This window comes from Pristiophorus japonicus, chromosome 7 (assembly GCF_044704955.1).
Source record: "Pristiophorus japonicus isolate sPriJap1 chromosome 7, sPriJap1.hap1, whole genome shotgun sequence".
In the NCBI taxonomy this organism is placed as follows: domain Eukaryota; kingdom Metazoa; phylum Chordata; class Chondrichthyes; family Pristiophoridae; genus Pristiophorus; species Pristiophorus japonicus.
In genome coordinates, this window is record NC_091983.1 from 164,537,426 (window position 1) to 164,565,209 (window position 27,784).

The following is a 27,784-nucleotide window of genomic DNA, read 5'->3' on the forward strand; positions in this document are numbered from 1 at the left end:
GTGAGTTAGTGCAGGTGTGAGTTATGTCAGCAGCAAGACAAAAATCAGCTCCACACTTCAGTGATGACTGCCTCCATCATCTTGTAGAGGGAGTGAGAGGACATAGGGAGCTTCTGTTCTCTGTGGGTGCTCTCCAGCTCCTTGCTAGCAGTGAAGTGCAGGTGGCCTATGAGAGGAATGATAGTGGGAGGGCACATGGAACTGGGGGCCCCCCTTCAAGCGCTCCAACTTCCACCCCTATGCCAACCCCTTGGCCAGAGCCCCAGATGCTTCCTGGATAGTGATGACTATGTCTGCCCCTGCACAGTCGCAGGAGGAGCAGACTTTGGCAGGGCCCTCACAAGCTCCCAAATCCAGAGAACGACACCGAAAGGCTTCTAAGCAGGTGCAGCACGACGATGAGGAGGCTGCCTCCACCTCTGCTGAAGCCACAGGGGTGGCACCAAGTAGAGGCACCCAGAAAAGAAAGATCCCACACAAGTAGTGCTTTTCTCATGATGTTTGTACTTTATGCGCCAATGTTTTAACTAATTCATTTACCACACTTTGCAGCAGCAAACAAATGTGTTTAATGGAATGGAGATGGCAGAGTGGTCAGTCAGGGCTGATTTGACATACAGCAATGTCATTAGCTATCTATGTGCAAACAAGTAATGAAGAATACATTGTATTCTGTTTTTTTTTGTACAGCAAGCCGCAACAATGAACACTGTGGCCGAATTTGAACAGGAACATGAATCCAAGTCAACTGAGATGCAACGTGATTTTTCATATGTTAGCCTGAACCATCCTACAGCTAAAAAAGGTAGAAGGGTTGAGTGCTGGTGCATTCCTCAAAGCTGCAGGGTTACTTATTTCAATGTGCTAGCTCACTCCCTTCTGACTTCACTGTCCTCCCACCTCCCTTCAATCTCCCCTATATATGAACTCCCCCATCCATATCTGCCTGATCTCATCACTGCACCCGGTATCTTGATCACTGACAGGGCAATCTCTGACCATTACCCCCTCTCGCTTACTATCCACATCCCCTACCCTCCTCTAATACCACTATTCCCACAATCTGCTCTTGAAAAAAACTATTTTCCCTCGCTCCTTCTCAAATTCCAAACTCTCTCACCTTTGACCTTTCACCCATCAGGTCACCTCTGCCACTATGGATCTATTTAATCGCGCTCTCACCTCTGCCCTCGGTGCTTTTGTTCCTTGCAAATCTATCACGCTGCCTTGTTGCCCGTTTTAGTATAGCACTCATTTTCAGTCTCTGGTCAGAGGGGTGTAAACTCGAATGTACCATACCTGCTGCACAACTGGCTTAGTCATCAATTGTCAGATCAGGCTTGACCATGTCAGGCTCCACCATATTTTGTTTCCCTTGGCTAAAACCATATTTTACTCAATGATCATCCTGGAATGCAAAGAAAACTCCACACTCCATTGTTCCAAGCCCAACCACCTCTTTATTTCCTATAACTCATCTCAAATGCCAAATGTGAGGAGTTCACAGATTTCTTCATCTCGAAGACTGAGATAAACTGGGCACCTGTTTCTACTACTCCTTTTCTTCCTTCTGTCCAACATCCAGAGTCTCCAACTTGCTCTATCCCAGGCCCTCGATCTCTCATACACCCCTCCCCATTGCTTCAAAGTTCATAGTTCCCTTTCATCCAGCACTGCCCCCTCTTTCCTTCAAAACCACTACAATATGCCCCTCTTCAAAAAGCTTTGACTCATCTATCCTCTCCAACTATGTCCACCTCTCCAACTTCCATTTCTTCTTTCAAGTTCTTTAATGTGGAATATACTCCCAGCTTCAAGTCCACCTTACCTAAAACGTCTTGTTCAGATCATTCCAGTTCAGCTTCCACCCTTTACACAGCATTGAAATGGCTCTAACCAAAATTATGAAATACATCTTATGTGACTGTGACCCTGGTGCATTATCCTTTCTTATCCTCCTCAACCTTTCTGCAACATTTGATACAATTGACCATGCTATTCTCCTCCAACACCTCTGCTCCATTGTCCAAATCTTTGGGACTGGACTCGCATGGTTCCATTCCTACCCATCTGACTACGGCTAATGAATCTCCAGCAATGTCTTCTCTTCGCTAGCATATGGCCTGCTTTAACATATGCACGAATGATAGCTAGCTCTACATCGACGTCACTTCTTTTGACCACTTGACTGCTTCCATGCTATCAGTCTTTTTGTCCATTATCAAGTCTTGGATTGGTCACAATTTTATCTGGCTCAACATTGGGAAGACTAAAGCCATTGTGTACAGCACGTGCCACAAACTCCATTCCTTGCGACTGATTCCACCCTGTTTCTTGCCCACGCTCTCATCACCACTCAGACCACTTGTAATCTTGTTTGACCCTGATCTGAGCTGTAAACTCCACATCGTATACATCACCAAGACTGCTTACTTGCACCACTAAAGATTGCAAGCCTCTGCCATGACCTCAGCCCTGCTGTTGGTAGAAGAACTTTCAACTACCTCAGTCTTACTTATCGGAACTTCTTCTCCAAATCTTTCAGCCTCTTTTTCCATCTATTAAAACCTCCTCAAGATCCACCATTCAAAACCTCTTCTAATCGCTCCCTTCCTAGCTTGGTTTCTGTTTTCTGTTTGTCTATTTATGAAATATCGGAATATTTTTCTACGTTAAAGCTGCTCCATAAATGCAAATTGTTGTTGTAAAATGGACCTCTGTAACATGCACACTCATCTGGGAAGTGATGTTTTTGACAATCGACCCAAATCAATTAATGACTGCTATAGAAAGTCAAAAATATTTATTTTCAACTGTATAAATGACAGTTATAAAACATGTAATTATATTAGGAATACTATTTAGAGTGTGCTTTATCTATTATAGGGGGTGTTATTGTCTCAATGGGAAATTTCTGGGTAGGCTTAGTCCCTGGAAAATCTATGGGCCCGAACTTAGTCAAAGCTGAGGCCCACCCAAGTGCCGCCCAAAGGACCGCTGAGATACCTGACGGTATTTTGACAGGGAGATTCCTGCAAAGACCGCCCGGCGGCAAAAAAATGAATTATGCCTTGAATGTCGGCGGCAGCGGGCGGTGAGTCCACCAAGTTTGGGGCCTTAGTCTCTTTTATCTTAAAGAGTTGCCTATGATAGTAAGTGCTCTATAGAAAGCAATCCTGTAGTCTAAATTAGTAAGCACCCCGGGAAGCACTGAACCTTTCCTGGGAGGTAGTTTCACTAGGGAATTCTAACGGCAAAAAGTTGATAGTGGCGGCAAAGATAAATTGCACTCGCTGGCAGCACTTACGATCCTCCACCATTTTAATTTTGTTTGCAGACTGGCTGAACTTTCAGCTCACCCAAATAGATTATTAATTCACTTTTGCTGTTGCTGGTATGTACAAATCTTCCCATGGCAAATGCAATTTTATTTATAGATATGCAATTTGTCCATTATTGCCTAATCTGCCTTGTAGTATAAATGGGGCCAAATTGACACCAAGGGAAATGGCTCAATTATGGAATTGCGTATTGGAAGTATTTCTGTATTATGACTGCCATACTGGCTCCTGTGTAAGTTTGTTTTGAAGCAAATGCCATCGACAAAAGATTGGGTGAGTTCCATTATGTGCATGCAATTCTTCTTGTCCAATTTTGCATGTGCACTGCCGCAGATGATCCAATATGCCCAGGTGCAACAACAACATAATCTGCCCCTACAACTGCTACAGTCCCACATTTTACAAAGCAGCATGTAAATTACATAGCATAACCAGGTGCATCCGTAAGAATAACAGACATCTCAGTAATTCCACCCTGGTTATTGCAGGCAACACAAAGACTTGAAGATATCTCAGATTTCCCATAGCATGCAGAAATAAACTGGATTCTCCATTTGAACTGTTGTGTGCAACGGACTGAGTCCCCTGCAGTGGCATCTGTAAATCAGTTCCCCAACCAGGAGAGTCTGTCACTGATAACCAGTTTGAACTTGTATAGTTTTGGTTTTGATATAAAATGTAAAGGTGTAGCTGCAGAAGCTCCTCGGGGCATTAAATGACTTCTCATGATTTAGTTTAACCGCCACAGTTTTAATCACTTTAAGTCTCATCAATTATTTTACTTTTTTTTCCAGGATCTTTTAGCCTTATTCTCATTGCTGCATCTGTAATTGCTTCTGGAAGTGGACTTATCTTTGGCTATGTGCTTGCAAATGTTTCTGGAGCTCTTCTACAGCTGAACGTTGAGTTCCAGCTTACCTGTGTGAAACAAGAAGTAGTTGTAAGTGCAATCTTAATTGGAGGCATAGTAGGTTCCCTTGCTGGTGGATACATCATAGATCAATGGGAAAGGCGCATAGGAATCATTTTAACTTCTGCCTGTTTTATAGTGGGCAATGCCATTATGTCAGCGTCTACCTCCTACCCAATGCTTGTTGGAGGCCGCATCATCGTGGGAATCGCTACAACTTCAGGTGTAATTGCAGCATGTATTTATCTATCGGAGATTGCACCACCAGACAGAAGAGGTTTGCTGGTAGCTCTGACTGAATTCATGATTGTTTTTGGTGTTCTGTTGGCATATACTTTAAATTATGCTTTTTCCAGCATTTCAAATGGGTGGCGGTACATGTTTGCGATTGTTCTCCCACTAGCTGTGCTTCAAATCATTGGCATGTTCTTCCTTCCACCAAGTCCTCGGTTTATGGTTAAGAAAGGATATGATGAAAAGGCAAGTCTCATCCTGAAGAAGATTAGATCATATTCTAATGTTGATGATGAGCTAACAAGCATCAAATCTTCCTTGAACAATGAATGCAATTATACCTTTTTAGATCTGTTTAGGTCAAAGAACAACATGAAAGTACGACTCGGAATAGGATTTGGTTTTGCCTTTTTTCTACAAGCTACAGGTCAACCAAATATTTTAATTTATGCATCCACTATCTTAAAATCTGTTGGCTTTGAAAGTGTTTCAACAGCAACATTAGCTTCAATTTCCATAGGGGTGGTGAAAACGCTTGGTACAGTTCTTACAATGTTCCTCATTGACCAAGTAGGACGTAAAATATTTCTCTACATTGGAAGTACTGTTATGATTGTAACATTGATTATAATGGCAATGGTTATCCGTAAAATCCCAATGCAGTTCATGGATGTCTGCAATTACCCCAATCACACTAATCACTGGCAAGATAATGCCACATCTACAATGTCTGGATATAATTCAACAACTGCCACAGACTCTCTTTTGAATATACACTTTCATTCATCAGAACCTACAAACTTTACAATAGCAGACCAAAGCAATATGGGAATTACAATACTGCAAAATGAATCCTCATCTCCATTCATGGGAAGCCCTGAGAAGGATGGACATAGGACTGAACATGTCTCCCTTTCATTGAAGTGGCTGTCTCTTTGTTGCCTGCTTGTATATGTGGCTGCCTATTCTATAAGTTTTGGACCAGGTAAACAACTCTATGTAGAAATGAGTCCTGCACAGATCATGCCGTCGGTGGTAAACTTTATAAACTGTATACTTCAGCGTATAGATTTAGTTGGTTAAATATATGTAATATAATTTGAATCTAATTGAAATGGTGATAAACTGTATGTGATTTTCTCCTATAGTTTGATTTGTGTTCAAAATGATGTGCAACTATATTTATGCATTGTAAAAAGATTGTCTATAAGCAGTATTTAAGTTCGGTAGTACGAACTCTAACTTTATTTTCTTCTCTGTCTCTGATTACAGTGGCTTGGGTACTGCTGAGTGAAATTTTTCCACTAGGGATAAAAGGCAGGGCCGTGGCTTTCATAGCAAGCTTGAACTGGGCCTTGAATCTGCTCATTGCTTCAACATTTTTGTCCATAACAGGTAAGGTTTTTGGAAAAAGTAATTATGAGATGAATCCTGGAATTTATGTATTGAGAGTAACTGTGGTCACAGTTTGAAACTTGAACTTTATTTGAGTTATTTTGCAAATCAGCCCCCATTTCCCCAGTCTGACAAAAAGTCCCCTCACCACCCCCTCCCTAATTTGAATAGCCCACAAGCAAAGGAAAAGAATTCCCAGAGAGCTTGGCCTGCAGAATACTTGGCTAGGGATGAGAAAATCCATCCTTAAAGTTTCACACTTGTTAAACTTTCCTCATTAACCTCGTTAAACCATCCTCGTTAAACTGTGAAAGGATTGCAGCTAGCCATGAAAGGGCAAGTTGTGACAACAACAACAACTTGTATTTATATAGCGCCTTTAACATAGTGAAACATCCCAAGGCACTTCACAGGAGTATCATAAGACAAAAAATTTGACAGCAAGCCGCATAAGTAGAAATGAGCACAGTCAGAGGGAGATAAAAGAACAAATATGTGGGCAAATTGCTGTGAATTGCAAAAACTATAGAGCTGCAATAGTGGGGAATTTCAACTGCCCTAATATTAAATGGAAAAAAGTAGTGTAAATGGTAGAGGGTGTGGAATTCCTCGAATGCATTCAGGAGAACTTCTTTAGCTAGTATGTAACAAGCCCAACAAGGGAGGGGGCAATTCTGGACTTGGTTTTGGGGAATTAAGAGGGGCAGGTGGAAGGGATATCAGTGGGAGAGCATTTAGTGCTAGTGATCATAATTCAGTAAGATTTAGGGTAGTTATGGAAAAGGACAAAGGTGGTCCAGGAATAAATGTTCTCAACTGAGGTAAAGCCAATTTTGCTGAGCTGAGATGGGATTTGTCCAAAGTGGACTGAAAACGGCTATTTGATAGTAAACCAGTGTCAGAGCACTGGGAGGCATTCAAGGAGGAGATCCTGAGGGTACAGAGCAAGTATGTTCCCTTAAAAAAGAAGTGGTGTTAACAAATCTAGAGCCCCTGGATGTCAAGGAACACACAGGATCAGATAAGAAAAAAAAGGGAAGCTTATGACAGATACTGAGAACTCAATACTGCAGAAACTCTAGAGGAGGATAAAAAGTGTAGGGGTGCAATCAAAAAAAGATGTCAGGAAAGCAAAGAGAGAGAATGAAAGAATGTTGGCAAGCAAAAATCAGGGAAAGCCCAAAGATGTTTTATAAATACATTATGAGCAAGAGGGTAACTAGAGAAAGAGTGGGGCCTATTAGAAACCATAAACAAAATCTGTGTGTGGAGGTAGAAGATGTGGATAAAATTCTTAATGAATACTTTGCATCTGTTTTCACAAGAGAGGGGCGATGAATACTTTGCAATTAGGGAGGAGGAGTGTGAAATATTAGACGAGATAAACATAGTGACAGAGGAAGTATTAAGGGGTTTAGCAGCTTTGAAAGTGGATAAAGTCCCAGGCCCGGATGAAATGTATCCCAGGCTGTTAAGAGAAGCAAAAGATGAAATAGCAGAGGCTCTGACCATCATTTTCCAATCCTCTCTGGCTACAGTTGTGGTGCCAGAGGACTGGAGGGCTGCTAATGTTGTACTTTGTTTAAAAAGGGAGAAAGGGATAGACCGAGTAATTACAGGCCAGTCAGCCTAACCTTGGTGGTGGGAAATTTATTGGAAAAAATCCTGAGTGATGGGATAAATCTTCATTTGGAAAGACATGGATTAACCATGGGCAGTCAGCATGGATTTGTTAAGGAATAACCTGATTGACTTTTTCGAGGAGGTAACTAGGAGGGTCGATGAGGGCAGTGCGCATGATGTGGTGTATAAGGATTTTAGCAAAGTCCCACATGGCAGACTGGTCATGAAAGTAATAGCTCATGGGATCCAGGACAAAGTTGAAAATTGAATCCAAAATTGGCTTGGAGGCAGGAAGCAAAGGGTAATGGTTCATGGGTGCTTTTGTGACTGGAAGGCTGTATCCAGTGGGGTTCCACAGGGCTCAGTGCTGGGTCCCCTGCTTTTTGTGGTATATATCAATGACTTGGACTTAATTGTTGGGAATATGATTAAGAAGTTTGCAGATGACACAAAAATAGGCTGTGTGGTTGATAATGAAGAAGAAAGCTGTGGATTGCAGGAAGATATCAATGTACTGTTCATGTGGGTAGAACATTGGCAAATGGAATTCAATCCGGATAAGTGTGAGGTAATGCATCTGGGGAGGTCTAACAAGGCAAGGGAATACACATTAAATGGTATGACACTAAAAAGTGTAGAGGAACAAAGGAACCTTGGAGTGCAGGTCCACAAATCCCTGAAGGTAGCAGGCCAGATAGATAAGGTGGTTAAAAAGGCATATGGAATACTTGCCTTTATTAGTCGAGGCATGGAATACAAGAGCAAGAAGGTTCCTTTTGGCTAAGATCATGCGTAACTGACCTGACAGGGGAGTAACCATGACCCCAACTTGGTTCTCCCTGGATCAGGAAGGTGGTTCTCCTATGCTTTTTGGAAATAGGAGGTGGGTGGGGTGGCTTGACCCATCCACCTCCACGGAGGTGTGTGGGGTTGCTGACCCATCCACCTCCATGGCACGAACCTGGTATTGCAGTACTTCCAGGAACAGTGCTTGGGCCCTAGGCCTTTTGGCTAAGAGCATTAGCGCAGGGTGATCCTTGATGTGTGCAAGGTGACCTCTGGCGTTTGTGATCTAACAAAGAATTGGAAAGATTGGCTACGATAAAAAAAAAAAGAAGGTTATGCTTGAAGTATAAAACACAGGTTAGGCCGCAGCTGGAGTACTGTGTGCATTTCTGGTCACCACATTACAGGAAAGATGTGATTGCACTGGAAAGGATGCAGAGGAGATTTACATTGCCTGGACTGGAGAATTTTGGCTATGAGGAAAGATTGGAGATGCTGGATCTGTTTACCTTGGAACAGAGGCGTCTAAGAGGAGACCTTATTGAGGTGTATAAAATTATGAGGCACCTGAATAGAGTGGATAGGAAGGACCAGTTTTCCTTGGCAGAGGGGTCAACAACCAGGGAGCATAGATTTAAAGAAATTGTGGAGGTTTAGAGGAGATATGAGGGGAAATTTCTTCACCTAGAGGGTGGTGAGGATCTGGAACTCACTGCCTGAAAGGCTGGTAGAGGCAAAAACCCTCACCACATTTAAAAGCTACTTGGATATGCACTTAAAGTGCCGTAACCTACAGGGCTATGGACCAAGAGCTGGAAAGTGGGTTTAGGCTAGATAGCTCTTGGTCAACTGTCGCGGACATGATGGGCCGTGCTTTAAATTTCTATGATTCTATGATTGTGACCAAAAGCTTGGTCAAAGAGGTAGGTTTTAAGGACCATCTTGAAGGAGGAAAGAGAGATAGGGAGTTGGAGAGGTTTAGGCAGGGAGTTCCAGAGCTTGGGGCCGAGGCAACAGAAGGCACGACCACCAATGGTTGAGCGATTATAATCAGGGATTCTCATGAGGGCAGAATTAGTGGAGCACAGACATCTCGGGGGGTTGTGGGGCTGGAGGAGATTACAGAGATAGGGAGGGGCGAGGCCATGGAGAGATTTGAAAATAAGGATGAGAATTTTGAAATCGAGGCGTTGCTTAACCGGAAGCCAATGTAGGTCAGCGAGCACAGGGGTTTTGGGTGAGTGGGACTTGGTACGAGTTAGGACACAGGCAGCTGAGTTTTGGATCACTTCTAGTTTACATAGGGTAGAATGTGGGAGGCCAGCCAAGAGTGTGTTGGAATTGTCAAATCTAGAGGTAACAAAGGCATGGATGAGGGCTTCAGCAGTGGATGAGCTGAGGCAAGGGCGGAGACAGGCAATGTTACGGAGGTGAAAATAGGTTATGCTGTGGATATGTGGTCAGAAGTTCATTTCAGGGTCAAATATGGCACCAAAGTTGCGAACAGTCTGGTGCAGCCTCAAACAGAAGTTGGGAAGAGGGATGGAGTCAGTGGCTAGGGAACGAAGTTTATGGCGGGGACCAAAGACAATGGCTTTGGTCTTCCTAATATTCAATTGGAGAACATTTCTGTTCATCCAGAACTATATGTCAAATAAGCAGTCTGATAATTTAGGGACCGTGGAGGGATCGAGAGAAGTGGTATTGAGGTAAAGCTGGGTGTCATCAGCGTACATGTGGACACTGACATTGAGTTTTCGGATGATGTCGCCAAGGGGCAACATGTAGATGAGAAATAGGAGGGAACCGAGGATAGATCCTTGGGGGATACCAGAGGTAATTATGCGGCGGGGTGGCGGTAGGGGGGGAAGAGGGGGAAGAAAATGTGTTGCAGGTGATTCTCTGGGAACCAGACAAGTGCAGTTCCACCCAGCTGGACGACGGTGGAGAGGCATTGGAGAAGGATAGAATGGTCAACCGTGTCAAAGGCTGCAAACAAGTCAAGAAGGACAAGGAGGGATAGTTTGCCTTTGTCACAGTCACAACGGATGTCATTTGTGACTTTGATGAGAGCTGTTTCGGTACTGTGACAGGTGTGGAAACTGGATTGGAGGGATTCAAACATGGAATTGGGGGAATGATGGGCACAGATGTGGGAGGCGACAACACATTCAAGGACTTTGAAGGGGAAAGGGAGTTTGGAGATGGAGCAGTAGTTTGCAAGGATGGAGGGATCGAGGGTTTTTTTTTTTGAGGAGAGGGCTGATGACGGCAGATTTGAGGGAGATGGAGACAGTACCTGAGGAGAGAGAACAATTAACAATGTTAACTAACATGGGAGCCAGAATAAGAAGTTGGGTGGTCAGTAGTTTGATGGGAGTAGGGTCAAGGGAGCAGGAAGTGGGGCTCATGGACAGGATGAGCTGGGAAAGTTCATGAGGGGAAATCGGAAAGAAGCTGGAGAATGATGTGAGGTCAGGGCTAGGGCAGTGGGGATCCTTAGAAGAAATTTGGCCCAGTGAACTAGGGGAAGGAAGGGAAGAGGCAGAGACTGCAAACAGATGGTCTCAATCTTAGAGACAAAGAAGTCCATGTGATCTACACATTGTCGGAGGTGAGGGTGGAGACTGGGGAGAACGGTTTAAAAAGGTGGTTTGCAGTGGAGAATAGAAGCCAGGGTTTATCTTTACATTCCAGAAAGATTTTGGAATAGTGAATGATTTTAGCAGACAAAATCAGGACCCCATAGTGCGTTATATGGTCCAGCCAGATCTGGCGGTGAATGGCTAAACCAGTTGTCCATTATATCCGTTCAAGTCTGCGACCCTTGACTTAAGGGTGTGAAGATCAGGGTTGTACCAGGGGGAATGGCCAGGGTGAGAGAGAGTAATTCTTTTAACAGGGACTAGAGCATCAAAGGTGGTGGTGAGGATGTGACTGAGCAGATTGGTAGCTGCAGAAATGTCATGGTGAATGGAGGGCCAAAGGCTGGACAGTTAGGAGTTCATAAATGCAGTTGTAAGAGAGTCAGGAGAGAGTTTTTTCCAGGGGCGGACGCAGAAGGAGATAGGTTTGGGGGAGGGGGTTGGAAGGGGGATGTGGGTAGAGAGCGATACGAGGAAGTGGTCAGAGATGGCCTTATCTGCGACTGACACAATGGGAGTAGCGAGGCCACGAGAGATGGCAAAGTCAAGGAGGTTGCTGTGAATATAGGTTGGAGGGTTTACATGGAGGGAGAGATTAAAGGAGGATAGGAGGCTAGTGAACTTAGAGGAAAGCATGATGAATTGAGATGGAGGGACTGAAAAGGACAGTAATGGAACCCGATGGCACAGTGGCGACATTACTCCCTTTTCTGCTCAAGAGGTGGAGGTCCTGCGGCAGGAGATGCACAAAGAAAGGGCAAGGCTATTTGGAGCTGAAGACCACCTTCCAGTAAAAGCACAGATGCAAGCTGCATCAAAGGAGATCACAAGCTGAGTCCACATGGCTGAAAATAAAGAATAAGTTTGCTGATATCAGAAAGAAGGTACGTGTACTCTTCAGTGTTAACCACATTTTCTGTGGATCCAATCAAGTGTGGAATAAATCTAAAACAGGAACTCCCACACCCTCTGGACGGTACTATTTCCACCACTGTATGCATCAATTGCTGTGTTGTACAGTCTTTCATGGTGCCAAGGCTACATGGCACACTTCAAATACCCAAAATGCCATGGAAGGATTTGAACTCACATTGCCTGGATTATTGGACCAGTAACTGTTATATATGTAAACTTGTATTTACTCTGTACAGCCACCAGAGGGCTCATCCCCCTGAGTCTTAGGGGATCCCATAATCCCTAGAGAGCACAGGTATTTAAGGAGGCCTCATAGGTTGGCGAGGCACTCTGGAGACCTGCAATAAAAGACCAAGGTCACAATTTGAGCTCACAGTGTTCAGTCTGACTCTTTGTCCATACGTTACAACTGGCAACGAGATACAGATAGCGAAGCCAAAGATGCAGAGAACAGTGGGCATCCTGGAGAAATTCTCAGAGGGAGATGATTGGGAAACTTTTGTGGAGCGACTCGACCAATACTTCGTGGCCAACGAGCTAGATGGGGAAGAGAGCGCTGCCAAACGAAGGGAGGTCCTCCTCATCGTCTGTGGGGCACCAACGTAGATTCTGCTCACTCCAGTGAAACCCACGGAGAAATCATACACTGATTTGTGCATAATGGTCCGAGAGCATTTGAACCCGAAGGAAAGCATTCTGATGGCGAGGTCCCGGTTCTATACCTACAGAAGGTCTGAAGGCCAGGAAGTGGCGAGTTATGTCGCCGAGCTAAGACGCCTTGCAGGACATTGCGAATTTGAAGGACATTTGGAGCACATGCTCAGAGACTTTTTCGTACTTGGCATTGGCCACGAAACCATACTTCGCAAACTTTTGACTGTACAGACCACAACCTTGAGTAAGGCCATAGCGATAGCCCAGGCGTTCATTGCCACCAGTGACAATACTAAGCAAATCTCTCAGCACACAAATGCTGCTACAAGTACTGTGAACAAAGTGATGTTGTTTTCGAATCGTAACGTACAGGGCAGGTCACACATACCTGCAGCTACACATCCGCAGATGACTCAGAGTCCACCATCAAGGGTGATGAATGCAAGGCCATTAACACCTTGTTGGCGCTGCGGGGGTGATCATCGTTTCCATTCATGCCGATTCAAAAAGAGTACATTTGCAAGAGCTGTGGAACAATGTGACACCTCCAACGAGTGTGCAGGCGAGCTGTTAAGCCTGTTAAACCTGCAAACCACCATGTTGCAGAGGAGGACAGATCCACGGAGGATCACGATGAACCAGAGCCTCAGATCAAGGAGGCAGAGGTACATGGGATGCACACATTCACCACGAATTGTCCCCCGATAATGCTGAATGTTGAACTAAATGGACTCCCAGTGTCAGTGGAGCTGGACATGGGTGCGAGCCAGTCCATCATGGACAAAAAGACTTTCAAAATGTTGTGATGCAACAAGGCCTCAAGGGCAGTCTTAACTCCAGTTCGCACGAGACTAAGAACTTACACGAAACAACTGATTCCTGTAATCGGCAGTGCTACCGTAAAGGTCTCATACGATGGAGTGGTGCACAAACTACCACTCTGCGTGGTACCGAGCGATTGTCACACGCTGCTCAGCAGGAGCTGGCTGGGAAAGATATGCTGGAACTGGGACGACGTCCGAGCGCTATTGCCCACTGACGACACTTCGTGTGCCCAGGTCTTAAACAAATTTCCTTCGCTATTCGAACTAGGCATCGGGAAATTCCAAGGAGCAAAAGTGCAGATCCACCTAATTCCGGGGATGCGACCCATCCATCACAAGGCGTGAGCAGTACCATACATGATGAGAGAAAGGGTAGAGATCAAGCTAGACCGGTTGCAAAGGGAGGGCATCATTTTCCCGAGAGAGTTCAATGAGTGGGCCAGTCCTATTGTCCCAGTCCTCAAGGGAGTTGGCACCATCAGAATCTGTGGCGATTACAAAGTAACTATCAATCGTTTCTCCCTGCAGAACCAATACCCACTACCAAAGGCCAATGACCTCTTTGCGACATTGGCGGGAGGAAAGACGTTCACGATGCTGGATCTGACTTCAGCCTACATGACGCAGGAACTGGAGGAATCATCGAAGGCCCTCACCTGCATCAACAGGCACAAAGGTCTTTTTGTTTATAACAGATGCCTGTTTGGAATCTGATTGGTGGTGGCGATATTTCAGAGAAACATGTAAAGCTTACTGAAGTTGATCCTGCACACTGTGGTCTTCCAGAACGACATCTTAGTCACAGGTCGGAACACAATCTAGCATCTGCAGAACCTGGAGGAGGTTCTTAGTCGACTCAACCATGTGGGGCTCAGGTTAAAATGCTCGAAGTGCATTTTCCTGGCGCCTGATGTGGAGTTCTTGGGAAGGAGGATTGCGGCGGACGGCATCAGGCCCACCAACACGAAAATGGAGGCAATCGAGAATGCACTGAGGCCACAGAACGGGACGGAGCTGCGGTCGTTTCTTGGACTCATGAACTACTTTGGTAACATCTTACCGGGTCTCAGCATACTGTTAGAACCACTGCATGTCTTACTACAAAAAGGGGATGAATGGGTTTGGGGCAAAAGCCAAGAAAATGCTTTTGTAAAAGCAAGAAAATTGTTATGCTCAAACAAATTGCTTATGTTGTAAGATCCATGTAAGCGTTTGGTACTAGCATGTGATGCGTCGTCATATGGCGTTGGGTGTGTATTGCAACAAGCTAATGATTTCGGGAAACTACAACTGGTTGTTTATGCATCCAGAAGTCTGTCTAAGGCTGAGAGAGCCTACAGCATGATTGAGAAAGAAGCGTTAGCGTGTTTCTATGGGGTAAAGAAAATGCATCAATACCTGTTTGGGCTAAAATTCGAATTGGAAACTGACCATAAGCCACTTATATCACTGTTCTCCGAGAGTAAAGGGATAAATACCAACCCATCGGCCCGCATCCAGAGATGGGCGCTCACATTGTCCGCATACAACTATCCGCCACAGGCCAGACACAGAAAACTGCGCCGACGCTCTCAGTAGGCTGCCATTGCCCACCACGGGGGTGGAAATGGCGCAGCCCACAGATCTAGCCATGGTTATGGAAGCATTTGAGAGTGAGCAATCACCCGTCACTGCCCAGCAGATCAAAACCTGGACAAGCCAGGACCCCTTATTATCTCTAGTCAAAAGCTGTGTGCTTCACGGGAGCTGGTCCAGTGTCCCAGTGGAAATGCAGAAAGAGATAAAGCCGTTCCAGTGGTGCAAAGATGCAATGTCTGTATAGGCAGACTACCTTCTGTGGAGCAATCAAGTAATGGTCCCCAAGAAGGGCAGAGACACCTTCATCAATGACCTCCACAGTACGCACTCAGGCATCATAATGATGAAAGCGATAGCCAGATCCCACGTGTGGTGGCCCGGTATCGACGCGGACTTAAAGTCCTGCATTCACAGATGTAATACATGCTCGCAGATAAGCAATGCACCCAGGGAGGCGCCGCTAAGTTTATGGTCTTGGTCTAGGGTACACGTCGACTATGCAGGCCCGTTCTTGGGTAAAATGTTCCTTGTGGTTGTCGACGCGTACTCCAAGTGGATTGAATGTGACATAATGTCGGCTGACACGTCCGCTGCCACTACTGAAAGCCTGCGGGCCATGTTTGCCACACACGGCCTACCCGATGTCCTGGTAAGCGACAATGGGCCATGTTTTACCAGTGCTGAGTTCAAAGAATTCATGACCTGTAACAGGATCAAACATGTCACATCTGCCCCGTTTAAACCAGTGTCCAATGGTCAGGCAGAGAGAGCAGTGCAAATCATCAAGCAAGGCTTGAAGAGGGTAACTGAAGGCTCACTGCAAACTTGCATAATCCCAAGTCCTGCTTAGCTACCGCACGAGACCCCACTCACCCACTGGGATCCCACCTTTTCATGAACTGCCATTGAAAAGATCACTTAAGACAAGGTTCACCCTGATCTACATGAACAGGTAGAGAGCAGGCGGCTTCAACAAAGCGCATACCATGATAGCGCAAATGTGTCACTCGCGATTGAAATCAATGATCCTGTATTTGTGTTAAATTATGGTAAAGGTCCCAAGTGGCTTCCCGGCACTGTCGTGGCCAAAGAGGGGAGCAGGGTGTTTCAGGTCAAACTTTCAAATGGACTCATTCACCGGAAACACTTGGACCAAATCAAACTCAGATTCACAGACTATCCTGAGCACCCACCTTGGACCCTACCATTTTTGATCCCCCAACATACACACCAGTGGCAACCGGCACCACGGTTGACCACGAAGCAGAACCCAACATACCAGGCAGCCCAGCAAGGCCAGCTGCACAGCAGCCCAGCGAGGGCCCAACAAATGATTCAAAAACACCAGCTTTCACACGGAGCCAATCAACTAGGGCAAGAAGGGCCCCAGATTGACACACGTTGTAAATAGTTACACTATTGACTTTGCGGGGGGAGTGTTGTTATATATGTAAACTTGTATTTACTATGTACAGCCACCAGAGGGCTCATCCCCTGGAGTCCCAAGGGATCCCATAATCCCCTGGGAGCACAAGTATTTAAGGAGGCTTCACAATTTGGAGGGGCACTCTGGAGACCCGCAATAAAAGACTACGGTCACACTTTATTTTGAGCTCACAGTGTTCAGTCACTCTTTCTCCATACACTATAGTAACGTTACCACTACACAACTGTACCTCAAATAATTCAGCTTATAATGTGTGTAATATATATAGCTCCACCTGTGGACTCCTGTGACACAGCAGGCAGTGCTGTTTATAATAAAGGGAATAGGTCACCTGACTGGTGAGTTCCGGTATGTTCTGCCATCTTAAGGCTGTGTGTGTGTGTTTCTGTGAGCCCCTGAAAATACCACAATTGTGATGAAGATGGTTTTATTGGGGAAAAATTCTGACATTTTTGTTGGTGGAGGATCCAGCCAATCGACGGAGAGACTTTGAGAGCTTCTCTGTTTTGATTAACAGCTACAAACCTGAGGTAAATTACAAGTACACTTGTTTGAACTGCCAGAGTCTAGATGGCTGCGCCTATGGGAATAATTGGCTGTTTGGGGGAGTTTCAACACGACCATGAAAGTTTTGGAGCATATGTGAAGCGGCTAGAAATGTTTTTCACCGCAAATAATATTATCAAAGTCCCCAATAATGAAAACCATAACCGGGCGGTGTTGGAAAGACAATGGGCGATTTTCTTAACTGAAGCAAGGCCCGAGGTGTAGAAACCCTGAGAAATTTGCTTGTGCCTGTCAAGCCAAAGGACACAACTCTTAAGCAGGATAGAACAGCACTACAGCCCTGAGCCCCTGGAAATTGCTGAAAGTTATCGTTTCGGAATACGAGATCAGTTAACTGAAGAAAATATCAGTGAGTACATTGTAGCATTAAAAAAGATATCTATTCACTGTAATTTCGGAAACTTTCAGGACCGAGCAACGCTTTGTTTGTGGGATGAAAAATGATGTGATCAGAAGAAAGTTATTGACAACGCCTAAATTGACTTTTGATTTAGCGTGTCAGACAGCTATGCCAATGGACATGGCCAACCAATATTCCCGAGAATTTCATACCATTTTCAGTCGTCAGACAACCAAGGTGAATCGCCTGCAGGTTAAAAGTAAAAGGCAGTTTTGCCCCAAAGTCTCAGAAACTGGCATTTGTTCACAGAGCGTTGAAGTCCTGCTATCAGTGCCTGGGACAACACATTGCTCAAAGTTGTACATATATGAATGCAGAGTGTTTCATCTGCAGGGAAACTGGGCATCTTGCGGAGGCATGCCAACCGAAGGGTAAACCAGCTTTCAAAGTTATGAGTGGAAATCCCCAGAGACTACATAGCATGGAAGAAAAACAACAGGACGAGGAGATTTTAGAGTTAAACATCATCAGGAGCACGAGGTTAACTAATAGCGATTTGAAAAGTATCATAATCCACATAGATGTTGCAGGAAACAAGATACCCAAAGAAATTGACATTGGTGCATCTGTGAGTGTAGTACCGGAGTCGCTATACCTCAACAAATTGCGTGATTTCCCATTGGAGAAATCCAAGATAGGGCTGTGAGGCTACTCGGGTGAGAACATTCCTGTGGTAGGTCATATCACCATACCAGTGAAATACAAGGATCAAGTTCAGAGCTTGCCTCTATTAGTGGTGACAGGAGACAAGCCTGCCTTACTAAGAAGAAATTGGTTGGGATCACTGAAGCTGGATTGGAGTGAGATTTTTCGTGTTGAAACGAGATTTGCGACAAAGGATGATGTCATCAAGAATTATCTGAAGGTGTTCTGCGAAACAGGCAGTCCAATCCAAGGCTTCAAGGCGAGTGTCAGGGTACAGAAGGACACTAGATCGATTTAACGCAAGCTACGTTCCATACCATATGCATTCAAGGAGAAAGTTGAGCAAGAACTCAAAAGACTAGAGACTGAGAATATTATCTCTAAGATAGATCAATGTAATTGGGCTACACCCATTGTTGTTGTACCTAAGTCCGATGGTAAGGTAAGATTGTGTGGTGATTATAAAGTAACCATAAACCAGGTTCTAAAGGGTAATGTCCCCAATACATTGCCAAATGTAGAAGATTTGTTCATAACATTGACAGGTGGTCAGATCTTCTCAAAGTTGGATCTTACGAATGCTTACTTACAGCTTCAACTAGATGAGGAGTCCAAGTCATGCTTGACTATAAATACTCATCTAGGCCTATATCAATTTAATAGGCTACCATTTGGAGTGTCTTCTGCCCCTGCCATATTCCAAGGGGTGATGAACCAGATTTTGCAAGGTATTGAAGGGGTAGTATGTTATTTAGATGACAAACTAATTTCAGCACCAAATAGGCATATTCATAATAACTTAGAGTACAGAGTACAGAGTAGACAAAGATGGTTTACATCCAACCAAAGGAAAGCTGGATGTAATCAGAAATGCACCCACTCCCAAGAATGTCACTGAACTTCGATCATTTTTGGGTCTTTTGAACTATTATGGAAAGTTCCTACCAAATTTGGCTACAGTATTACATCCACTGAATGAACTAATTGAAAAAACAGGTCCATTAAAAGTGGTCAGAAGAATGCGATACAACATTCAAGCAGTGTAAAAGCAAATCGGTGGAATGCACCATATTAGTTCACAATGACGTATCTAAGGAGATCAAGCTAGCATGTGATGCCCCTCTGTATGGAGTTGGGGCAGTGATCTCTCATGTGTTACGTAGTGGGGAGGAGAGACCAATTGCTTTTGCTTCACGCATTCTCAGTGCCAGTGAGCGTAATTATGCGTGAATCGAAAGGGAAGCTTTAGCATTAATTTTTGGGGTCAAGAAGTTCCACAAATACTTGTATGGTCATAAGTTTACCATTGTTACAGACCCTAAGCCCCTGACAGCAATCCTCCATCCAAAGTCCCCAGTTCCAACATTAGCTGCAGTCCGAATGCGGAGATGGGCTTTGATTTTGTCAGCATATACATATGATATTGAATACAGACGATCAGCTGATCACAATAATGCTGATGCTATGTCTAGATTGCCTTCCCCGTCACAAGTTACACCCGATAGGGAAGAAGTGTTCTATTTTTCATAATTTAATGAATTGCAGGTCACAACTGAAGAGATTGGTAGAGCAACCAAACGTGACCCAGTGATGTCAAAGGTGTATGATTATATTGCAAATGGCTGGCCAAACCAAGTGACAGACAAAGATATTCATCTATTCTTCATTCGTAGGAATGAATTATCAGTCAATAAAGATTGTATAATGTGAGGTGCAAGAGTGGTTATACCAAATAAATTCAGGTCCAAATTATTACGAGACCTCAAAGACCAGCACCTGGGAATGTGCTTGACCAAGAGCTTTGCATGCAGTTACTTTGATAGAGGTAGAATGAAAGAGAAGAGTTCAAATGGAAATCAAGGGCATCACTTGGAGGAAAACTTTCCTCAGGATCAGCCTCGAATGAGTTTAAATTCGATACTATGTTTGGAAGGTTCTGATCAAGAGCAAAGATATCCTCTTCGAAACGGAAAACAAGTGGTTCAGCTTGATTTGTAAATATGGCAAAATAACTCCATATCTTTTGTTATGTCTAACCATGCAAATTATGTATGATGATTATTTTGTTATAATTACTTCTTCATTAAAGAGGGAGAAGTATAATATATATTGCTCCACCTCTGGACTCCTGTGACACTGCAGCCAGTGCTGTTTATAATAAAGGGAACAGGTCACCTGACTGGTGAGTTCCAGTATGTTCTGCCATCTTAAGGAGGTGTGTGCGTTTCTGTGTGCCCCTGAAAATATCACAATGTGCATCAGGGTATTTCTGTGAGCAGATACCTCCTGAACATGGCCTAGAAATATCCTGCACCTGAATGGATAGGCCTGAGGTGCACCTGATATTGGGCCTTGGATCTTATTTAAAGGAGACCAGTGAGCTGCGGACACCTGCTGGGGAACCCCAGGCAGCTTGCTTGCAAGTACAACTAAAACGAACAAGAGCAAGAGAAAACTAAAGATATCAGTTAAACCCAAGTGGAAAAATTGCTGAAGATCCATTTTGCAGGATCTCTGCCACTTTCATGTGCAGGGAGAATTAGGGCAGTAAGCAGTCGCCTGACAAAGGCGAGAGCCTCATTTAAATATTAAAATTAGGGTAGAACGTCTAGCACGCAATTGTCCGATGTTTGGACGTGCAAGACACTCAGTCATACTTACATCAATGAACTATGGCCGTTCAGTCCTGCTAGGCTGCATACCCAAGTTCATTTAAAAGGCATAATAAGAACATTAATTTAAGAAAACAATTTAAGGCCACTTCTACACTATTTCTTTTCATTTTTTTCTTTTTTTTTTTGCTGCTGCCACTTAGGTTTGAGAGAAGTTTGTGGCAATTACTCTGCTGCTTATTTCAGTGCTTTCCAGCTCCATGATTATAGTCAGTGGGTTTCTCAGTCTGATTTACCCCTATTTCAGCTTTATGGAGGACGAAAAGAATCGCCAATGGAGGACTGCCAGGCAGGTCAAGCTTTGTGCTCTGTGCCCATCTGTTGATACCCTCACTCCTGCAACCACAGACAGTGGTGCAAATCCCTTGCTTCAGCTGAAGAGGCTCCAGTTTCTAAGATAGGCTGTGGCAGCAAATCTGATGGCACAAATACAATATCAATGTCTGGCTAATTGTAATGTTGGATGGTTCGTCAAACGCACCCCAATCATAGAACGTAATGCCATTGCATGAAAGATAGTATACCAGAGTGATCAACATACAACATAGCCTGATTGCCCACACCCACCCAGATGTCACAAACCAGGTATCTACAAACATTGTCACATCTACCTGGCAATGAGTGTGGCAATTGTTTTCACAGGGTCCAGGTCAGCAAAAAGCCAAATGCAGAGCTGTGCTATCTGCAGCTAATATGCAGCATAAGGCTGGCAAGGCCAATGAAAGTACTGGTCAGCTGAGGCCTCAAACCTGTCTCTACTTCCGACCAGACATACGGCAATGCCGATCTATGGGGATCAGCCATGATCTTATTAAATGGCGGAGCAAGCTCGAGGGGACACATGGTCTACTCCTGCTCCAAATTCTTATATGTTCTAATGGCAAACAGGACTACCATCCACATAACACTTGCCTGCAGATTGGCTTGCCCTTCCATTATTTTTTTGCATGTCACTTCTTAGCTGTGTGTCCATTCAGCCTTGGCAAAGTCTGGCAATGTGTTGAAATGCCTTTTGAACCTTTCCTAAATAGCACTTCAGGTGAGATTTGTATTTGTTTGTAACTATTTGGGAGTAAACTGCACATGTAGTGGAAATTCTAACTAAGCCGTAAAACATTGTAAATTGTTTCCAATGTTCTGTCTTAGCTAACTGTAACATAAGTTTCAAATCTAATTTTCTGTCTCAAACAAATGAAATATATATTAATAATTATTGATCCAAAATTGCTCTTGTAAATTAACTTCAATCTGTTGCATAATGTAGTCACTAAAATAATTGAATGTTTTTTTATTTTAATCCATTCTTCGCAAAATCCAGGTTTCTACCACAAGCTTAATCTCCCACTTAACTAATTCTTCTGACTATGTAAATCCTACTAAATATTCAGCTTGGTGGCTGAGTGACTATTTTTAATATTTGTCAAACGGGTAGCAATTAATGTCTAATGTCACGGAAAAAGTAGCATGCAAATATTTTGAGCATTCATGGTTCATAGTAACAGATTAATATTTTGCTGTTTTACAGATCCAGAACACAGTGTACTATGATAAATCACCCTTACTCCATTTACATGCCAGTGCCAAATCTCAAGACCTGTGGCATGGAACTTACAATTTTCCCATCCAGCTCCTGTTACCAAATCAGATCTTGGCTGAGACAGCCAAAACATTTTTTCTTCCAAGTGTAAAGCCAATTACAAATGTTAGATAAGCTGGGACTTAGACTAGAGTTTCCTACAATAATACTTGCATTGAGATTTTCTGCTAATGCCTCTCAAAAGTGGTTCTGGAACGGGTGATGATGGAACATTATTCGGAGACGCACTCCATCATCTCTTTGCGCCTTCCCTCCATTTCCCAGTGCCCAGACCTGATGACACAGAATGCTTCTGCCTACATCTGGGTGTGTGTTTAGAAAGAACATTTAAATTCAATCCTCAAAGTGTTGTCTTACAAAGGCCCAAGGAGGAATGAGCAAAACTTTATTTTTTTCATTATTATTTTACCAGCAGTTCAGAGCTGCCTGCACCCCTATGTTGTGGCAGGCTACCAAAGCTTACAGCAGCAAAACTCTGCCCACACTTTGGCAGGACACTTTGGAGGCTGTGGAGCCAACGTTATGGGTTCTTGCTGTGCGCAAATTGGCTGCCACATTTTCTACACTCCAAGAGTGACTAAACTTCAAAAGTACTTCATTGACTGTAAAATGCTTTGGAATGTCCTGAGGTCATGAAAGGTGCTCTACAAAGCCAAATATTTATTTTTTTCTTTTTCACATCATGCATTTAAGTGACCCCGAGGCCTGGGCGGAGCTCAGAGTGAATCTTTGTGATGAGCAGAGATCATGATCTGCTGGATTTAACCCAAATAAAAGGAGCTGGGAAGGCAAGGCAAATTCTTATCACATTGAAATATCTCCAACTACTTCATACGATTAGTTATTTTATGAAAATTCGGTGACTGGAGACTATTGGCTTCTCGCTGGAGAATATTTGTCTTTGCACTTCAAAAAGTAATTCATTATTTGGAGTGCTTCGAGGTATTTAACCATGATAAGGCACTATTAAACCCAGATTCCTAACCTCTGCATTTAAAAAGGTCACATCTATATCAGCTCAGTTGCAGTCGATAGGAATCTGAGTCCGAGTTACTCAACCATTCAATGAGCATGTAATATATATTCATTAAGATTGAACTTAACTCCCTCAAAAGGCTGTGGATGCTGAATCAATTGAAATGTTCAAGGAGGAGATCAATAGATTTTTGTTGCGTAAGGGCATCAAGGGATACATTGGCAGGTAAATGGAGTTGAGGTACAGATCAGCCATGATCTAATTGGATGGTGGAACAGACTCGAGGGGCTGAATGGCCTACTCATATTTGTATGTTCCTAGCTATGAAAAAATCATTAGTAGTAGACATTAATGAAATATTTTTCAAAATACACATGATCCTCTCTGTCCAAATTTTTCTGCAGTTATAAAATTAGATCTCAAAACTGGCTGAAACATGCAATGAATTGATGACCTAAGGGTGCATTCACATTATAACTGTAACCTTTGTGTGGTGATTTTGACTTTGTTTCTGTAACAAATTTGTTGAGTATATATATCATAAATCTATTGTCATTTTTTTTTTAAGTGTTTGACATGTATTATTATTTGCTGGTTCCAGAATCAATTGGCCTGATGTGGGTACTTCTAATATATGCAATTCTGAGTTTTGCCGGACTGATTTTTGTCATTTTCGTTGTACCTGAGACAAAAGGTCAGTCACTAGAGGAGATATCTGAACAGCTAAGCCAAGGGTAAGTTGATGTAAAATCCAGTGCTCGGTTTGGTAAGTGTATCATGCCAGCCAACTAAATTCAACACTGGCCAGCCTTTTGTAGCAGGCTAAAAATTGAATCTTGTATTTTGTGTCAAATTAGGCCTTTTGGGTACTACCGGTGAGATAACTCATTTTGGCAGTTTTTAGCTCCATTTGCCACCGCTGACTTAATATTATTGGCTGTTCTAGCCACTTCAGGACATTGAATGTTGTCATGAAAAAGGCCTCATAGTTTGTCCTGGCTACTGAAATGATGCAACAAAGTCAAACTGCGATGTTCGGTTTTTTCCTTACCTAAAACTTCATCTCTGAAAACCAGCTAATCAACGATTAGATTTTACTTATGCAAGTCCCAGTTTACTTGTAAATGGAAGGATAAAAAAGAGACAAATAAAAAAATAGCTAGGTCTATTACTAAGTTACTTTTGATTTTCTTTACCGGAGCTTTCTCTTCAAGACCTATTAGCAACAGTCACTATGTGAAGAGAGTGCTGCGTAAGTCGTTTGTTCCATTATAAGGTGGTCCACTAATGTGAACCACTTTCGTGGGCCATTGGAGAAGCTGGACATTTTTATTTAGGTCCTAGATTTGATCTTCATCTGTGCTTAGATATTTGATATCAGCCGGAGCATGTGTGATACAACTGGCCTCTGTTCCCTTAGGTTACAGAGAATAAAATTTAGCCAGGTTTCTTATTCCTGATCACTGTCTCTTGATCCCTGCTGGTGTCCATTACTTATGAAACCTTATCCCCCAAAAACGTTGATGTCTTCAGGATAGAAAGAGATGAGAGGAAAAATTGGCATTAAAGACTCGCATTCATACCTCTGTCCAGACTTGACTATTCAAATGCTCCATTGGCCGGCTTCCTATCCCTCCATAACCTTCATCTCATCGAAAACTCTGCTAACTCCTATCTTGCACCAAGTTTCACTCAGCTATCACCACTGTCCTTGTTGACCGGCAATAGCTCCTGGTCCCCAAATGCCACCAAGGGCAATTAGGGATGGGCAATGAATGCTGGCCTTGCCGGCGACACCACATCGCATGATGAATAAATTTTAAAAAACAGAACGAGCATGTAACATGATATAATTCTGAATCAGAAATGCAGGAATAGTTGGGGAAATCACACAGGGTAGAACAAGGCTGTGGAGGGTTATGAAGATGAGGATGAAGATTTCAGGACAGATAGATAAGGTGGTTAAGAAGGCATATGGGATACTTATCTTTATTAGCCGAGGCATAGAATACAAGAGCAGGGAGGTTATGCTTGAACTGTATAAAATACTAGTTAGGCCACAGCTAGAGTACTGAATGCAGTTCTGGTCACCACATTACAGGAAAGATGTGATTGCACTAGAGAGGGTACAGAGGAGATTTATGAGGATGTTGCCTGGACTGGAGAATTTTAGTTATGAGGAAAGATTGAATTGGCTGGGTCTGTTTTCTTTGGAACAGGGGAGGCTGAGGGGGAGACCTTATTGAGGTATATAAAATTATGAGGGGCCTAGATAGAATAGATAGGAAGGACCTATTCCCCTTAGCAGAGGGGTCAATAACCAGGGGAGCATAGATTTAAAGTAAGTGGTAGGAGGTTTAGAGAAGATTTGAGGAGAAACCTTTTCATCCAGTGGGGGTCTGGAACTCACTGCCTGAAAGAGTGGTAGAGGCAGAAACCCTCATAACATTTAAAATGTACTTGGATATGCACTTGAAGTGCCGTAAGCTATGAGGCTGCGGACCAAGAGCTGGAAAGTGGGATTAGGCTGGATAGCACGGACACAATGGGGCGAATGTCCTCCTTCTGTGCTGTAAATTTCTATGATTCTATGAAAATTAATTTGATGGGCACAGGGAACTAATGGAGCTCAGTAAGAATGAGAGTGATGATTATATGGGATTTTGTATAGAAGAGGACATAAGCAGTGAAATTTTGGAATATCTAAAGTTTCTGAAGGGTAAGGGCAAGGACACCACAAAGAACGGGTATGAGAAATCAATCCTCAAGGTACTAATTATGGTTATATTTCCTAGAACTTCGAAGGTTAAGGGGTGATCTGATTGACGGCTTCAATATATTAAGGTGAACAGATAGAGTAGAGAGAAACTGTTTCCGGTGGTTGAGGAGCCGAGGATTAGAGGGCATAATCAACACCGTATCCTCTCTATCACAAACACGTCCTGGGAGCCAACAAAGGATGGTTTTGGTTTTCCGAGCTTTGTGCCAATGGGCGTTATGCTGGGAATTTTCTCAGAACTATTTCCATTCAGCTGCCGTAACTTTACCAGAAGTGTGGTGGAAGCCCTGTTTATGCACAGTTTGGGCAAAGTCACGACAGCAGCAGCTCTGAAGAAATTCCAAGCCTATGGCTCATCCAGGACTTGATGTTACACAGAGTTAGAATGTATAGCAATAGACTTCAAGTTGGTGGTAGTGACAGAAGTACAATTGTGTGCAATTTGTATACTTGCAGATGCTGCCGGCTTGCTTATAAATGAAGTCAGGTAATGTCTTTTTTTGTGTGCTTTGGTCAGCCAGGTCTGAACACATGGAAGCCCAGCTCTGTGTTTGAACTTTTGCACCAAGCCACTGGGAAATCCGCATCTAGAATTTCTGCTTGCCTGATACAGAGTGCACACCCCCTCTCCATAACGGCATCTCAAATATCTATGTCCAGAGGTTCAGCTTGGCAGACCCAAGGCTTAAGGGTCCTCAAAAGTGTGCAGGGGCATTGACAGAGTTTAACCAGCTAATACATCACAGCTTACCAGTACAGTGTGCTGGTAAGCTTCCTACTGTTCGTCCAGCTAGGACCATCCTACTAATTTAGAGCACTGGCTTGCAGTGTTATTTGTAGCCAAGTTTATTGGCGTCTCATTACTCACATTTCTGAGAAAGATCATAAATACGTCTCAAATAGTGGAAAGAAAAAGAACTTAAATCAAAATTCTAGAGAAGGCAGGTCCCCCAGATGTAACTCTAGCATCTTGAAGATTAGTGTTAGTAACCATTATGGTGAACAATTTGTCCCACCAGCGACATATTATTTGTTCACTCTACCAGTACACAATTTCTCAGGTGGGAAGTCAACTGACCTGAAACATCAACTAGCTGCCACCAGTGCCACTCCTTGACTGATTGAATAGAATGACCTCAGATTGTTGTATTTCTATCCTCATGGCATCTGAAATGAAACTTTGTGCATGGTTTTCACAGCCAAATGACAAGTGATTGAATAGAGAATTTTAACAAGCTGTATACTCATTAGAAAAATTGCAATCGCATTCAACAACGTATTTCTCTAGTACACGTCGGTTTGTCTATGCCCATTGTCAGCTGAGAATGGGTTCATGATGACATACTTTCAGTCTGATTTAATTTTAAGAACATTTTTTTTAAACTTTTTGACTTAGCTTGCAGCCCAGAATACTTACTAATATAACTAAAGAAATAGATTTGTGGTTGAAAAGTCAAATACTAAGTTGAATTCTAACCAGCATGAAATGTGAACAATCTTCCAGGTACAACACAACTGCAACTTGCTGTACAACTGAACATGTAAAGAGATTGATCCCAGGACAACTTCGGAAACGGAAAGATGGTGAGCACTCCATCTGGGCCACTGATATGCAATACCACACACGTGGCTTCGAAAATCCTTTTGTTGACAGCACTTTGTAATTTGTACACCAAAACAATGTAACTAATTATTTGGAAGTGATGTTACACTGATTTTCTACAAATTTTGCTTTAATTCAAATATGTTATTGATTCTAACTTCTTCACATGCACAGTCTACAAATATTGGTTAAT

At 43.3% G+C, this 27,784-nt stretch overlaps 1 protein-coding gene across 1 annotated transcript; it reads left to right on the forward strand.

Annotated features, from left to right (window-relative positions):
- The first annotated feature begins 289 nt into the window (after positions 1-289).
- slc2a12 (solute carrier family 2 member 12) lies at positions 290-27,652 on the forward strand. Its single transcript, XM_070884237.1, has 6 exons — positions 290-436; positions 691-805; positions 4,136-5,470; positions 5,758-5,880; positions 23,811-23,943; positions 27,493-27,652. Exons 1-6 carry the CDS (start codon positions 290-292, stop codon positions 27,650-27,652), a joined length of 2,013 nt encoding a protein of 670 aa, XP_070740338.1.
- The last annotated feature ends 132 nt before the right edge of the window (positions 27,653-27,784 follow it).

What these genes read in the sequence shown, in the direction of transcription:
- slc2a12 (XM_070884237.1), top strand. Translation starts at nt 290, where the DNA reads ATGTCTGCCCCTGCACAGTCGCAGGAGGAGCAGACTTTGGCAGGGCCC. An exon ending in CCTCTGCTGAAGCCACAGGG is followed by an intron (nt 437 to 690) that starts GTGGCACCAAGT and finishes TTTTTTGTACAG; the next exon opens with CAAGCCGCAACAATGAACAC. An exon ending in AACATTTTTGTCCATAACAG is followed by an intron (nt 5,881 to 23,810) that starts GTAAGGTTTTTG and finishes TGCTGGTTCCAG; the next exon opens with AATCAATTGGCCTGATGTGG.